Source organism: Pteronotus mesoamericanus, unplaced genomic scaffold (assembly GCF_021234165.1).
Source record: "Pteronotus mesoamericanus isolate MK-2021 breed Mesoamerican mustached bat unplaced genomic scaffold, CSHL_Meso_final contig_82, whole genome shotgun sequence".
NCBI classification, from domain to species: Eukaryota; Metazoa; Chordata; class Mammalia; order Chiroptera; family Mormoopidae; genus Pteronotus; species Pteronotus mesoamericanus.
The window spans coordinates 4968663-4986290 of NW_026555265.1; the positions used below are offsets into that span (position 1 = coordinate 4968663).

The window sequence follows — 17628 nt, forward strand, 5'->3', positions numbered from 1 at the left end:
CAGTGAATTGGACTTCAAGCCACACAGCCCTGACTTTAGAACATGGTCTTTCTGGCAGCAGTACTGTGGTTTCCTTATTTGCTCAGGAATGTCGGAACATCATTTTCATTCTCCGGTGGTGATAAAAGCAAATAATCAAAAGCAAGCATTTACTTTCTTTCAAGGAACTAAAGCTTGGATAATTATAAGAGTGATAATATAAGAGGTAATTGGAGTGGCAATAAAGCTCTTTTTGCTGAAAAAGCACTTTGCTTTTTCACATATTCTATGTCATTTGACTCTCACACCCAGACCATAGCCAGGCTGATGTAACTTCTCTCCCCTCCCTTTTATGTTGGATAAGGAAAAAAAAAATCCAAGTAGTTAAGTGAATTACCTAAAGTCCCACGGCTTATACTTAGCACATCTTTGACTTAAACTTATTCCTCAGTTCCCAAGATGTATGATATTTTTATTAAATATACTCCCCTTGGACTCTACTAGCATATAAACAATTTGGGAAGAAGGTTACGATCTGAGCAGTCATAGGTTTTGCTCACTGTTAAAGGACCACTCAGTTATAGGTTTCTGTGCTTTTTAGATAAGGAGTATCTCACCCCACCCCTCTTTGATATATTTTTAGAAGGAAAATCACTGTAGTATATGTTCAAAACTCAATATTCCCCTATTTGCTTATTATCATATTAATCATTTCCAGTACTAAACTCTAAGACATTCTCTGCAGGAATTCCAAAGCAAACTCTATTTGTCGCACATTTCCTTTTGGTGTATCATTGGCAGCGTGTTAGAAAACCAAACTGTTAAAGCTGCCTTTAGAGCAGAAATAAATATTTGGAACTTGTTATTCCAAGTTGGAAAGATAGTGAGAATGGCACATCCTATAATATGGTGAATTTAAAAAATATTGCCATATCAAAATTATCTGCTACACAGTCCACCTAAAAATCATAGCAATGAATTTTCTTCTCCAAGTACACACATACACACAGCCATGGCCACCTTTGAATACAGCTTTTTATTTAAAAGTGAACAAACAGTTGACTGTGTGCTGGGTGCAGGACTAGATTTCACACACATTATTATTAACTTCACAGAAAATACTGTGGAGGAGGGGAGCTAGAGCTTCTTACAATCTTACATCTACTTTATAGTTTAGGAAGTCAAGCTCCAGGGAGGTGGCCTCAGTTAGCAGTGCTGGTGGGGAGCAGGGGAATATGCCTGGTAGAGCTGGGTTTTGAAGGCAGCCTTGACTCCAAAAGCAGAGCTCTTTCTATTTTACCATATTGCCTTCCTTTAGGACTTCTGCTAGTGGAGGTAAAATTTCCAGATTTCTTTTCTATTCTTTGTGAGAAATTTACAGGGGGTGGAGATAATCTTTTGCTTATTGAAAGTGAATTATACTATGTAAAATAAATAAATAAATAATTGAAAACACTGTGTTTCATCAGGAATCAAAAAACATTGGTTTCAGACCCTTGGCTGGGTGGCCCCATTGTTAGAGCATCATCCTTTTACACCAAGGCTGCAGGGTTCAATCTCTGGTCAGGGCACATACAAGAATTAACCAATGAATGCACAAATAGGTGGAACAAGTCAATGTCTGTCTTTCTCTATCTCTCCTTTTCTCTCTCTCTAAAATCAATTTAAAACAATTCTTAAAAAGACATTTGTTTAAGTTCTGACTGTTGTACTGTGTGAGTTTTTTTAATGACAGTAAAGAACTCATTTAATCACTGTGTCACTGTGTCCTTCTTTATAAATCAAACCAACCAAAGAGCAGCAGCTAAGCCCCAGCCAATTCTAACTTCTTGCCTTTTTATTAAAAAGGGTTATGGATATTACATTACACATCGTGGACATACACAGCGTATGCTCTTCCTGTTTAAGTGATTTCTAATGACAAGTGCTTATCTTACAAATTTCACCTCATTCTAAAGAAGATCATGTGTTTGACCACTTTATATTATAAACGCTGGTGTAAATAAGGAAAGGTTCTTATTGTAAGCATCTTGCAGTAAAGTCTGAGAGAGAGAGAGAAAATAAACACCAAACGAATGCACTGAGAGAGCAGAGAAAGTTACTAGTTCTGCAGGGAGGCATTGGGGAAGGCTTCTCAACCAAAAAACAATTGTAGTTTTCTAGGAGAAAGTACGTGTGTTCTTTGGAGACAGAACGGTGCAGTGCAACTGAAGGGATAGTGCGAAGGCAATTTAGACACCAAGTCGGAAAGGTAGGGAACAGATTATGGAGGACAGAAATCCTTTCAGGGAAAGAGAATATTTGTGTTTAATGTATTGTAGATATAGTTGGTTAGTTCTTTTTTAGTTTTAATTTTGCCTTACTTTTGTATGAACATATAATATCTTTAATGTGATATAATGGTTCTTTCAGCTCTTAATAGGATTCAGTTTGTTGCCAGTCCCAGTGGCCTCATATTACTTGAATGTGCTTTTTGAAAAACTTCGTAGTTGGATGTACTTGTGACATTCAGCCCTGTCTCTGTTGCTCATGGCTGGTCATCCTGAACACCCTCTATGCAATTTAGTCTAAACATTTGGAGACTGTTTAAAGAATACAGTTTTATTTCATTCTTAGGCCTACAGGTGATCAGAATTAGAACATTTCACCCTGTTGTTTTTAAATGTTGCCTTTTGGGAGCAGTTATCTTCATTTGTATTTCTAAACACAATGATGTTTATTTTTAAGTTACTTTTACTTTCCCAAGGGTCCATAGTCTACAGTCTGATTGAAAAGAGATCTGTATACCGCAATTTATTGGCCTGATGCTAACTTTGCAAATATAAACTCTCCAGAGCAGGTTTTTCTTATCACAGTGATAAGTCAATGTTTAGAAAAAAATGACATGATTCTTCCTTTACATGGCTGTGTTTGTTAAGAGAACCTGACATCTTTGCAGGAAATACATGCTTGGATATGATTATAGATGAAAATGTCTGATTTATAGGAATTTATTCTGTGCTTTAAATCACCCTTGTCTCTGCACGTCTCCCCACCCCTCAGAACATTTGCTTTTTCCTTGCTGAGATCGGTTTCATAGACAAGATCAACTATCTTGATTATTAGCACCTCACACCACCAAGCCAGTTATCACCCATTTTTATTTCATTGTTTTTAAAAATATATATCCACCCTTGACATAACAATGCAATGATTATATTATTTTTAAATCCACCAGGTGCTGCTGCTCATTTATTTTTGAGGGATGGAGAGAAAATGGATACATTTGACAAATAATCTGGGGACCTCAGTAAACAACTTGAAGAGCTTGCCATCCAAATGTGTAAAAGCTAATATAGAGAACTGCCTCCTCTTGTCTTTTCCTGTTTCAGAAGCAGTAGAAACAATGAAAATACAAGATAGCTGGGGAAATGAGAAAAAAGAGATAAAATTGTCACACCCTCAATAACCTAGACTTGGCTGAGTTCTCTTGTTTTCATGAATTTCATTTCTCCTCCTGCCATCTGAATTAAAACTCGTGTATAGCTGTATATTGTTGGGAAATGAATGTCACTTTCCTACAGTACTGGTAGGGTCTGAAATATAGTTTAAGGCTCTTGGCCAGTCAGTTAGGGCATTGTTGTTGTTGTTGTTGTTGTTGTTTTCCTTCCTGTGATACTTTCATGATTTTTGAAGTGCCTCTTGAGGTAGGCAGGATTGTGCATTTTTACATGTACACAAAGATACTGATGTACATTTTCCTATTATATAACGAAGTATTGTGTTTCCTTTACATTTTGGGCTTGCCATACCAATGAGAAGAACCAAGTAAAGAATATTTGCCAACTATTGTTTCCTCTGTGGAATCAATGTGATCTACACCGTAAGAGTAGACACTCAAAAAGGAAAATACAGAAAGAGAGCATATTCATCAATCCATCAGTCACTAGCGGTTTTTCTACATAAAGATAGCTTTTGACTAATATAATATCATGGGTTTTATTTAATTCCTAATTACTTGAACTTGCAGTACAACTATAGTTGAAATATAGGACTCCATACTGTTAAAGCACAGATATACAAATTGTTGTTCCCTGGTGGATCACAAACATTACTAACCATTATTTACTATAGCTTTGTTTGTCATTTTATACTTTGGGGAGATACCTTTCATTGTTTACTATGGACTTATTTGCCCTTTAAACACAGTACACCTAATGGCTTAAACTGATGCACCTGAATTACCTTTGCTCTTTAGACTTTGGGAGTTCATACTATGCCAAAAGTTGCTTAATGAACCAATTTTTGCTTTTTAGAAAGAAAGCATTAATTTTGCCCTCATATTTTCTAATTTGCTTTGGACCTTTTGATCTATCTGTTCCCCTAGAGAAAATTGCATTTTCTGATGCAAGACTTTTTACATCCACAACTTGATTCTAAACATCTCTTCATCATTTTTTACTGCCCACTCAAGGTAAAGGAAAATGAAGAGAAGTAGAAATGAAGGGGAGAGAAAAGGACAGGAAAGGGAGAGGGAAAGAGAGAGGGAACTTGGGAAAGAGAGAGAGAGAGAGAGAGAGAGATAGGAAGAAAAATAGATACACAGACAGATTTTTCAAAGACGGACGTGTTGAATTTGATGCAAACCAGATATATAATGTTTCAGTTCATAAAATAACTTTTTTTTTAGTACTACACTTAAACACTCCCCCATTTTCCTGAACTTTGCATTGGATGATATACTTTTTGGACACTGCATTTTTTTTTGTAGTATTTTTCTCATATTCTGATTCTTTCCCTCCTTCCTAGTATATTAAAATGATGAGAGCAAATAGAAGCCTTCAGTATTAAAGAGGTTTCCAAACATCTAGTGCCCCTTCAGCCATGAGAGCCATGAGCATCTCCAAAAATACTGCTTTGTCCACCTGGAGTCTTACATTCAGAAGGAAGTGTAAGGCAGAGATGGTGGAGGCATAGAGCTGCATGCACGGTCTCGATGATAATGAAGAAAGAGGAGGTAACAGGCAAGAATGTAAGACTCTGAATCCCCTTTTGCACTTTGCATTCATAAGGTTCACGGCAGAAACTATCGGCTATTTGCAATTGATGCCGAGCTATAAAATGTCTTTCCTAGTAGCAAAGTATCGTTTGAGGCTCAGTCGAAACCCAGCTTGTATTCAGACCTAGGAGGAGGGTGTATCTTTGTCTGCAGAATAATTGAAATCATGGAAATACGAATAGAGCAATCAGTAAGTGGAAGTGTTGGAAGAGTCCCTCCCACTGCATGCAGTGTTCTTAGTGAGATACTAGGTGGGCTTTCAGGGAGAACACGAAGACAAGGTTCCTGTCCCTGGTTTCTTTGTTAGTGACAACTCTTAGTGATCTCACCTTTATTGCTCTAAATATTCTGTTATTAAAAAGGTCCTTCCTCTCATCTACAATTCAGGGATAATTGATGAGTGCAATAATAGCCATGAAGCATTATGCAGTATTGAATTTTTTTTAATTACAAAAGGAAGATCATGCTAAGCTAAGCATGGCTTTAAATCTCTTTTACTCTAATTATCTGTAAATTGGTAATAACTATATAATGGAATGCATGTGTGTGTGTGCACGTGTGTGCAATAGAAGATAAGGAATCTGAGGGGAGTAACTATAACTAAAACTATAAACACACACACACACACACACACACACACACATTTACATAAGTTTCTGAACAGCCCCATAAGATAGAGATCAGCATTTTAATATGCCTTTACAAGCAAGGAACTCCAGGTTCAGAAGAGTTAACTAAAAAGTTAAATTAGCCTAATAGCTTAGTATAACTATTAAGTGGTAACACTTACATATGTATCTGTTTGTCTATAAAATGCAGGCTGTCTGCACTGTCTCACGTTGCCAGTGCATTCTTTATAATTAAAACTCTTGACTTTCTAAATATGTCAGACAAAGATGTCTGTCAATAATTGATGACATGGAACACCCACATTTGAAAAGAAACATTCTATCAATTAAAAAAACATAGGGTGTGATTTTTCATGTTGCAAACACTACTGCAAGTTGATTTACTCCAAGTTTCTTGAAACATATACAGTGTACTTCATTTGCATCTATACAGATTATATACATTTTTCCAAGGCCATACAAAATTTCCTAAAGGAAATCAGTTCTAAATAAGATAACAGATGGATAAAGGAAAGATGGTTCAGTACGGATGCAATGTGTTTGAGTCGAGTGGGAAGCTGTTAACTTCAGTATGCTGCAAGGTTATTTTGGCATTAGTCTTTGGCATTAGTCATTTGGCTTCCCATGTGGCTAGCTCAGATATACTAACTGTAACTTCCTGTCTTTCATTCTAACCAAGCTATAGCAGCCCTGTCCCTCCTCCTAGGCATTAAGGGACCTAGTAAATGATGTTTATATGTGACTCGCATTTTTTAGGGGGGGAGGTTATCTGACAGTGTATAGATCTAAAAATAACTGATTTTTTTTCTCTGCTAGACTTTGGCAGTGATTGGGTGTGCAGTTTATAATTTGATGGTGGTTTCACTTGAGGTTTCATTTTATTCTGGATGAAGCTGGAATGTTTTATCTTTCCTAGAAACTGTCACTGCTGTGTATGTGTGTGGCAACAAAACAGCTAGAATAACTGTCACCTAGATTCAGCAACTGCATGTTAAGATTGGGCTGGTGGCATTATGACCATTCTAAATATAGATATGTTACTTTACTCACTGCAGACTCTTCAGAATTGAAAACGTGAAAATTTGTTCAGAATTAATGCACAAGCCCTCTTCAGTCCCAGGGAAATCAGTGTTTGCATAGGCTCTTTATCCATTGTAGAGCATGTAGTACTTTCATCACAAAAGGATGATAACTATTTCCCCTTAATTTGAGGATACACCTTTATGATTGAGGAGAAACATGTCAAATAGCTATATAACCTCCATATTTATGAGAGCTGGCCCTTTATGATGAGATCTCAAACCCAGCTCAGCAAATGTCATCTGGGCACCTATAATGTGCAAAGCTTTGTACCACATGGAGTGTAAAAAGAAGCAAGCCATTTTGCACTCATTCATTTGTAGGGTATATGCTAGACACTGTGATTGCCTGCATTTATTGGTAAACCAGATAGAAATTATCTCTTTCTTTATGGAACTTATAGTCTTACGGAAGTTTGAGGACTGAATAAAAAAGTAAATAAACACATTTTTAAAAGTTTTGTCAAGAGCATTCTTAGGACATTATATTGATGGAGAGTAATTGGACAATACATCCCATAAAGGATGAGAAAGAGTCACCAGTAATATACAAGGTAGTTGGAAGGCAGTGGGACTGTATGTGTGAGGGCCCTGAGCTATAATGACCATGCTGCCAATGTTGTTGGACCTGCAAAAAACAGGGGGAAGGAAACATGATATGAGAAGGAAGAGGAGGCAGAGGCCTATCAGGGGTGTTACATTTACCTTCACTGCAACAAAAAGTCACTGAAAGGATTGAGCCAGGACCTTGACATTATCTCTTTATTAAATATTTCTGCTAGCTTCCAAGTGGGAAGTAGTTTGAAGATTTCAGATTCTCTCACTATAGTGGACAAGGTCCCTTAAATGACCCTTTTGCTGTAAAGCAGCTAGAAATGATGAATTTAAAAATAAGTGTCATTTAAAATGAATTGCTGTGTTGGTAAGAAATCCTTAGAGACCAAAATTGAAGTAAAACTGGAATTCAGAAAAGAAAGGAAGCCAGTTCTGTATCTGGCAGCTGCCCAAGGTAGCATCCAGAGTTAGTAGGAAAAGATGCTTTTAAATGCTAGGACATTTGGACAATTTCTTTAAAAATAAAATTACGTTTTATCTTATGCCTTACCTCCAATTCTTGATTGAATTACATTTTTAAATTTCTCAGTGTCTTAACAATTTTCTGAGTTCAAGTCTTATACTTCCTTGGTTAAATTTATCCCTAAATATTTATTTGGGTGCAATTGTAAATGGGATTGTTTGTTAGTTTGCTTTTTGATAATTCATTATTGGTGTATAAAAATATAATCAATTTCTGGAATTTTTTTTATCCTCTGCTTTACTGATTAATTTATTAGTTCTAGTAGTTTCTTGGTGGAATCTTTAGGGTTCTCCATATAGTGTACCATGCCATCTACAATGAGTTACAGGTATACTTCTTCCTTTTTACTGTGGATGCCTTTTATTTCTTCTTCTTGCCTTATTGTTCGGGCTAGAACTAGTTATTGTCCAGTACTATATTCAATAAAAGTGGTGCAAATGAACATCCCTGTCTTGTTCCTGATCTTAAGAGAAATGCTTTTAGTTTTTGCTCATTGAGTATGATATTGGCTGTGGGTTTGTCATGTATGACTTGTATTATATTGATGTAAACCCTTCTATTTCTACTTGACTGTGAGTTTTTATCATAAATATGTGCTGGATTTTATCAAACGCCTTTTCTGTATCTATTGATATGATCATATGATTTTTATTCCTCATTTTTTATGAGATGTACCATGTTAATTGATTTGCAGATATTGTACCAACCTTGCATCTGCAGAATAAATCCCACTTGATTATGTTGTATGATCTTTTTAATGTATTGCTGGATCTGGCATATTAACTTTAATTAGAATTTTAGCCAGAAATATTGTCCTATAATTTTCATTCTTTGTAGTGTCTTTATCTGGTCTTGGGATCAGGATAATGCTGGTCACATAAAATGAGCTTGGGAATCTCCCCTCCTCTTGACTGATTTTGGAACAGTTTGAGAAATACAGGTGTTAGTTCTTTGGATGTTTGGTAAAATTCACCCCGTGAACCCAGCTGGCCCAGAACTTTTCTTTCTTGGGAGCTTTTTGATTACTGCTTCAATTTTACTAGTTGTAATTTCTCTATTCATATTCTCTGATTCTCCCTCATTCAGTTTTGGAAGGTTGTATGTTTCTAGGAATTTATCGATTCAGTCCAGATTGTCCAGTTTGTTGGCTTATAGTTGTTCATAACATTTTCTTACAGTTCCTTATATTTCTGTGGTCTCAGTTTCTACTTCCCTTCTTTGATTTTTTATTTTATTTGGGTCCTCTCTCTCACGTTCTTGATGAGTGTGGTTAAAAATTTGTCAATGCTATTTATCTTTTCAAGAGTCAGCTCTTGATTTCATTATTTTTATATTGGCGTTTAGACTCTATTTTGTTAATTTCTGCTCTGATCTTTATTACTTCCTGTCTTCTACCTACTTTAGCATTATTTGTTGTTATTTTCCTAGTTCCTTTAAGTGTAAAATTAGATTATTTGAGATTTTTGTTTGTTTCTTGAGGTAAGCCTTTAATGCTATGAATTTCCCTCTTAGACCACTTTTGCTGTGTCCCATAAAGCCTTAGGGCTGTTGTGTTCTCATTTTCATTTATTTCAAGGTATCTTTTGATTTTTTCCCTTAATCTCATTATTAACATATTCATTGCTTAGTAACATGGCCTCCATGTCTTTGTGTTTTTCATTTATTTCCTTTGATTTGATTGATTTCTGGTTTCATACCATTATGATCAGAAAAGATGCTTGATATGATTTTAACCTTCTTGAATTTATTTAGACTTGTTTCATGTCCTAACATGTGGTCTATCCTAGAAAGTGTTCTGTGTGCACTTGAAAAGAATGTATATTTTCTGCTTTGGGGTGAAATACTCTGAAGATATAAATTAAATCTATCTGGTCTAGTGTATCATTTAAGATCATTGTTTCTTTAATGATCTTCTGTCTGGAAAAATCTATCTATTGATGTCAGTGGAGTGTTAAAATTTCCTGCAGTGACTGTATTACTGTTGACTTCTCCCTTTATCGTCATCAAGATTTGCTTTATATATGTAGGTGCTCCTATGTTGTGTGCATAATTGTTTACAAGTGTTATGTCCTCTTGTATCGTTATGTAGTGTCCTTCTTTGCCTCTTATTATAGTCTTTGTTTTAAAGTCTATGTAAGTATTTCTATCCCAGCTTTTTTTTTTCCTTACCATTTGCTTGATATACCATTTTACACCCTTTTTACTTTTAGTCTGTATGTATTTTTAGTTCTGAGATGGGTCTCTCGTTTTCTTATCCATTCATCTACACTGTGTCTTTCAATTGGAGAATTTAAACTATTTATATTTAAAGTGATTATTTATAGGTATGTATTTATTGCCATTTTATTCTTTATAATTATGTTCCTCTGTTTTTCTCCTCCTCCTCCTCCTCTTCCTTCTTGGAAGCCCTTTAATATTTCTTGTAATATTGGTTTCATGGTAACAAACACTCAGCTATTTCTTGTCAGGAAAGCTCTTTATTTTTCCTTCAATTTTAGATGATAGCCTTGCTCGGTACAGTGCGCTTGGTTGTAGGTTCTTGCTTTTCATCACTTTGAATATTTCTTGCAGACCCCTTTTGGCCTGAAATGTTTCTGTTGAGAAATCAGCTGAGAGCCTTATGGAAAATCCTTTGTAGATAAATAACTATTTCTCATGCTGCTTTTAAGATTTCCTCTTTGTCTTTAACCTTTGCCATTTTCATTACGATTTGTCTTTGTGAAAGAATTTATGCACCCTATGTTCATTGCAGCATTATTTACAATAGCTAAGATTTAGAAGCCGCCCAAGTGCCCATCTGTAGATGAGTGGATAAAAAGGCTGTGGTGCCATTACGCAATGGAATAATACTCAGATGGGAAAACAGAAGGAAATCTTACCTTTTGTGACAGCATGGATTGGCCTCAAGAGTATTATGCTAAGTGAAATAAGCCACGTGGTGAAAGACAAATACCATATGATTTCATGTATACGTGGAATCTAATGAACAAAATAAATAAAATAAAAATAGACTTGCAGATATAGAAAATAGAATGACAGCAGTCAAAGTGAAGGAGGTTGGAGGCTAGGTGGAAAAGGTGAAGAGATTAAGCAAAAAAACCCCTCATAGACATAGACAACATTATGGTGATTATAAAAGGGAAAAGGAGGTGGGGGAGGTAAAAGGGGGTAAAGAGAGGATAAATGATGATGGAAAGAGATTTGACTTTGGATGGTGAATACACAATTCAATATACAGATGATGTATTATAGAATTGTATAATTAAAACCTATGTAATTTTATTAACCAATGTCACCCCAATAAATTCAATAAAAATTTTGAAATGTTAAATGAAATTTGATACAGTTGACTACATAAAGATTGAAAAATTAGCTTAGCATCAAAATACTGTATCTTAAAGGATAAATGAAATATTAGGAAAATTTGGATATCTACAGAAGGGTTAATATCCTCAGAATAAAAGGAGCTCTTGCCCACCAAAAGAAATACTTTTAATATAAAGTATACTCTGGAAAAATGAGCAGTACAAAAAAAATAAAACCAATTGTTTATTCTAAAAAGAAGCTCAGTTCATGGGTAAGAAGATATATGCAAATTAAACCAACAGTGGTGTGTCATTTTCACCCCTTGGATTGGCAATGGTTAAAGAGAGCAATCCTACTGAATATTGGAAAGGACTCAGTGATCTAATGACCTGGGAGAGAGAGGGTACCTGGAATAGGCTTTGTGGAGGCACCTTGGCTATTTGTTTTAAAGACACCAAAGTGCCTCTCTTTGATTTCATAATGACCTTTCCACACATATATCCTAAGGTAACAATCAGAGAAATCTATCAAGATGTATTCACAACTGTATTTTTCTTACAACTGTTAAAATAAGGGACATTGAAAACAATGTAAATATTCATTTATAGAGTATGCTTAGATAATGTGTTATGTAAATGAAACAGAATACTACTGAGCCATTGAAAGTATAATATAAATTTATATTTGTTGATATGGAAGTGATTGCTGATAGGTATTTCTGTTTAAACACAGGTAGAATGCAGCAAAATTAGTCTGAAACCTTTGTCAGTGGCAGTTATTTGCTGAAGTTATCTTCTGGCTTATGAGCATCAGTTGTTCAAATTTCAGGAATTTTGTGAGCCAGTTTTTGAATCATTGGTCGTTTGAAATTGGCCATGGTGAGAATATTTACCCCATCGAAACTGATAAGGAGGTTCTTATAAATCAGCCCCCTACTCCCAGCCCCTGTCTAGTTTATCATACAGCCCTATGAATGCGAGAATATGTGCATTTATGTAGAAAACATTTGCTAGAATACACCCAAATCTTAACACTAATTATCTTTAGAAAGCTTGATTATGTTTGAGTTTATTCCCCCCATTTTAATATAATTTTGTGAGTCATCTGAATATATTACATTCAGATTATATTTATAATTAGAAATAGAAAGCAACTTAATTTTTGGAAGTAAGAAAGAATGAGGTCCCAATCTGTTGGAGTTTGGGAGAAAGTATAAGTAAGGGGCAATTGTGAAATATACTATTGTTTAAAAACATTGGCTGTTTCTATCTATAAACTGAGATGTTAAATACTCCCCAAACACATAGATGATTTTAATTTTACACACAAACTTGATAGACTACTCTTTTGGAGATTAGTGAGGGAAAAAAGAAATCATTGTTGAATTTCATACACTATAAGTAGTGTTGATATTTGTATATTTGTTACATATGCAATGTTAAGGAAATACATGTTAACCACCCAAATTTTTGGAGGTTGAAATCAGTAAGTACCCATTTATCTGGTTCAAAGTTTGCCAATACTGGGTACTCAGCCCAAAAGTACCTATGTCCCCTATTCTTTCCTAGTTTATTGGTTCAATTAAAAATGTCTGTTGATTATAGTTTCCTGGTTAATTTTATTTTACTTTATTTTATTATTTTACTGGAAAGGAATTTAATTAACATGTTTTCATTATTTTTTTTATTATATTTTATTGATTATGCTATTAGTGTTGTCCAAATTGTACCCCTTTTCCCCCTTCCACTCAGCACCCCCACTCCCTCAGGCAACACCCGCACCATTGTTTATGTCCATGGGTCATGCATATAAGTTCTTTGGCTACTCCATTTCCCATAATGTACTTTACATCCCCATGGAGGCTATTCTGTAATTACCTATTTGTATTTCTTAATCCCCAGCCTCTTCACCCATTCCCCTACACCCCCCTTCCCATCTGGCAACCATCAAAATGCTCTCCATACCCATGATGCTGTCTGTTCTTCCTGCTTGCTTTGTTTTTGTAGATCCAATTGTTGACAGGTATGTATTTATTGCCATTTTATTGTTCAAGTTTTGATCTTATTTTCTTAAGTCCCTTTAACATTTTATATAATAATAGTTTGGTGATGATGAACTCCTTTTGTTTTTTCTTGTCTGGGAAGCTCTTTATCTGCCCTTTGATTCTAAATGATATCTTTGCTGGGTAGAGCAATCTTGGCTGTAGGTCCCAGCTTTTCACTACTTCGAATATTCCTTCCTAGTCCCTTCTGGTCTAGTCTTTTGAGAAATCAGCTGATAGTCTTATGGAAACTCCTCTGTAGGTAACTAACTTCTTTTCTTTTTGTGCTTTTAAGATTCTCTCTTTCTCTTTAACCTTAACCATTTTAATTATGCTGTGTCTTGGTGTGGTCTTTGGGTCCAACTTGTTTGGGACTCTGTTTTTTGGACTTGTATGTCTATTTCCTTCACCAAATTAGGCAAGTTTTCTTTCATTATTTTTTCAAATAAGTTTTCAATTCCTTCCTCTTTCTCTTCTCCATCCGGCACCCCTATGATTCTAATGGTATGTTTGAAAATGTCCCAGAGGCTGCTTATACTATCCTTGTTTTTTTCTTGGATTCTTTTTTTTTGTTTTTCTGATTGGTTGTTTTATGCTTCCTTAGTGTTTCATGTCATTGATTTGATTCTCAGCTTCATCTGCTCCACTCTTGTTTCCCTGTGAATTGTCCTTCATTTCAATTAGGGTAGCCTTCATTTCTGACTGGATTTTTTTTGTGTATGTTTGTGCTTTTGAGGTCCTCATTAATTTCTTTGAGCATCCTCATAACCAGTGTTTTGGACTCTGCATCTAATAGATTGCTTATCTCCATTTTGTTTAGTTCTTTTTCTGGAGTTTTGTTCTTTTCTTTCATTTAGGCCATGTTTCTTTGTCTCCTCATTTTGGCAGCCTCCTTGTGTTTGTTTCTATGTATTAGGTAGGTCTGCTATGACTCCCTGTCTTGATATCATGGCCTAAGGTAGTAGGTGTCCTATAGGGTCCAGTGGCACAGCCTCCCCTATCACCCAAGCTGTGTACTCAGGGTGCACCCCTCATGTTGGATGAGTATACCCTTCTTGTAGTTGATTCTTGGTTGCTATTGGCAGGTCAATGGGAGGGATTAACCCAAGCCAGTCAGCTCCAACTTTTGGCTGTGACCGCTGACCACCAACCTGCATCCTCTGTAGAGGACCAGCTGTGCAAGGAGAGGGTGGTGGTACTCTGATCTGGTCTGTAGCTGTCCACTGGATATGCAGTAGAACAATAGAGCTGCCTGAGCTATAGAGCAATCTGAGATGGCTGCTACTTCTGCTGGGCTTGGAGATTCCCAGGGAAGCCAAGCTGTGAATCTAGGCTGGTCAGTTGCTGTTAGTGTCCTGCCTGGGGCCATTTAGCAAGAGATAAGTGGCCTGGGGGCTCACTGAAGCTGGCTGTTGCTTGTTTGAAAGGATTTAGGAAATTGTGAAGCTTGAGCCATGACCAGCCATTCATATGGAAAACCTACTGTTAATAGCTGTAAATTGTGTGGGACAGAGCCTCACAGTATCTTCAGCATTGGGCAAACAGTGTTAGCCAAGTTGATAGAGTCTCAGATATGGCACCTTCCTGCTGGCTCTGTGGCTCTGCCTGCCTTTCTGTCTGGGAGAAAGCTATCCCCAGCTCTCATCTTGGTGCCAGCTACTGCAGTTCCACCCTATATGCCACTGGTGCCTTTCAAGGTGCCACAGCAGTGCTAGCGCTGTGAGGGAGTAAGTCTGAGTAAATTTGAGTGTGGATTCTTTAAGAGGAACTGGTTGAGACTCCAGAAGTTTCTTTCACTGACTCAATCTCTGCTGATTTTTGCAGCCAGAAGTTACAGGAATTTATCTTCCTGGCACTGGTACCCTCAGCTGGTGGGCCTGATGTGGGGGACTCATTGCTGCTGAGATGCCCCTCCCAAATTTTTATCCACCACACATGTATGTGGGACCAGCCCATTCTGTGTCTTCACCCTCCTCCCTTATCTACATGGATTTGGTTTCTTTAATTCTGTAGTTGTTAGAATTCCAGTCGACTCAATTTCTGCCAGTTCTGAGAGATAGTTGTTCTATAATTTAGTTTTAATTTTGATGTGATTTTTGTGAGGAGGCAAGCCATGTTTACCAATACTGCCATTTATTTTATTTTTGTCTTTAAAGAAATCAATAATACTTCATCTGTTGGCATTCCTCCATTTCTTTGTGCATTATATATATATATAAATAATTGGGTTAGAATATGTACCAAATACAATTCACATTATCATTATATCAACTAATCATTATGTAACTGAGCAGCATGGGGTCTGGCCTCTTGTCACCGTGTATACTCATTACACAAAAATTTGTGGGAATGGAAATAAGCTTTTATTAACAGGGCTCCCAATTTGACAGGGCTGGGAGCATTCCTGCTCTGAGCCAACTGAGTTGACCTCTCCCACAAAGCATAGGAAACCAGTCACCCCAAGGAATATTAAAGTCCAAATCCATGCCCAGAAGTTCCCCATTATTGCTTATCTGTAGCCAGAGGTTGAGAGGTTGTCACTCAAAAGGGTCTCTGTCTCTACAGCTCCAGGCCCTCTCTTTCTCTCTGGTGCTAGTGTCTCTATTGCCTTGCAGCATCTCTGTCTGTCTGTCTGTCTGTCTGTCTCTCTCTCTCAGAGTCTGGGATATGCTGCCAGGTCACTCCAGGTGGTCATGCACGGGGAACACCATCCACGAAAACTGCCCAACTCATGCCTCCATGTGTTGCTCTCAGGGCAAGAGAGTGGAAGCAGCCCAGGACCTATGTGCTGGGCTACACTGGGTCATAATGTCTTAGGGATTGGTGTCCACAAGGCCCACATTCCAGCTTGGGACCTTAACTCCGGGAGCTGGCTTCCAACTATTCAGGGCCTAAGCCCCGAGTAGTCCCAGCATTTGCCACTTCTGTCTATGTGGGGCAAAAGCAGGAGCCCAAGTGTCTCGTGGCATGTGTGGGGGAGCGAGACAGGTTGCCACTTGTCCCCTGCTTGGGCAACAAGTGCAGCAGGGGGACGGAGCGCGTTGCGGGGAGCGCGGCGCTCCTGGATCTGCGGGCTACTGTCTGGGGCCAGCTGAGATGGGACCAGGGACTCTGAATCCTGCAGAGCCCGTTCCAGGGATGTCATGGATGGGGGGAATAAACACCAGTCATCGCAAACACTTCTCTGTTTGCCAGGAGAGAGGACATGGCACATCCCCCTAGTGGGGAAGGCCCCAAGTCCCTTTGTTCAAAGGCTTTTATTGAAAGGGTTATCAGTGGGGCCAGGTAACAGGAATATACAGGTTATCTCATTACATCAATATGTTAATGTTTACAGAGAATAGGTGATGTTTTGAAGAAAACAAATGGAATTCCAGAGAAGACTAGTAAACAAGAGTGATGACTAAACATGAGAGTGAAGTAGACATAAGAGTGCCTAAGGGTATAGGGTTAGGGTCTGTGAATAATGTAAATTTCCTTCCCAGCATGAGCTGGCTATAACTTCTGAGGAAAAAACACAGCATATTTTAAAGAATTTACTTTTAGGCCAGATTTCCCTGGGAACCACCAGATCTGGTTTAGGACTGTCTCTGGTATTGTTTTGAGTCTGAGCCAGGCAGGGGGAGGGAGCTGCCCAGTCACAAGGAGACTTCTTTCAGATAGAATGAGGACCCCGGCCATGTCCAAGCAGAGCCAAGGGGTACGGGCCTTTTTGCCCTTTCTCCGTGTCCCCCATTCCCATGTCTGCTGCCCATACTGGCCAATATCTGTCTTAGGTTCTTTCTCTGCACGAGAAAAAACTTACCTGAAATGGATCACCGACCATCACAGGGTCCACAGGGGGATGCGAGGGAGGCAGGGGCTATGCCCCTGCCAGGGAGACAGGTTTTGTCTCCTCAGGAGCCTGTTTCTCCAAGGCCTCCCTGAATATTTCCAGCCTTGGGGCCCTCCCACCTGTCGGCAGGGTTATAGTTCCTGAAACCAGACAGGGAGTTTCCCAATACCCAAGAAGCTAAAAGACGAAGTGGCCAAGAGGTCAAGAGACCAAAAGAGCCAGCTTTTGGTGCCTTCTGTTTAAAAGGCTGGCAGTCAAGCAGTTCTCAGACTCCAAGATCAAGTTTCTGCTACCCCATCCCGTCCTTCGTCACCAGCACAAGCCACACTTCACCACCAAGAGGCCCAATACCTTCGTTTAGATGCAGGGAGTCTCTGTCCCCTCCTCTACCCAAATACCTCCTTGGGAAAAGCAAGATGCTCAGAAAAAAAAGTCCCATGCACGCTGGAAGCCAATGGGAGTGGCCAGCTCTCCAACAAATGAGGGCCAGTGTTGACCATGTTTACCCTTGCCTCTCTTCCAGCGCCATGTTCCGTAAGGGGCAAAGTGTCCAGTCACACATGCTCCCTTCTGTCGAGTAACAAGCTGCCTGTCTGCTCAGGCAATCTCCCTCCTCTGGCAACCCCTCTTTTCACAGGGATGG

General features: G+C 38.1%; 1 protein-coding gene across 5 annotated transcripts in view; it reads left to right on the top strand.

Moving 5' to 3' along the window:
• IL1RAP (interleukin 1 receptor accessory protein) overlaps window positions 1-17628 on the top strand; it is a 149924-nt gene that overhangs the window by 56031 nt on the left and 76265 nt on the right. The window contains exon 4 of one of the 5 annotated variants that reach the window (XM_054585126.1): window positions 16427-16435. The exons of the other annotated variants lie outside the window; for them this stretch is intronic. Within the exon in view, the coding sequence (XP_054441101.1) occupies window positions 16427-16435 (9 nt within the window). The remainder of the gene's footprint in view (window positions 1-16426; window positions 16436-17628) is intronic. 5 annotated transcript variants of the gene reach the window in all.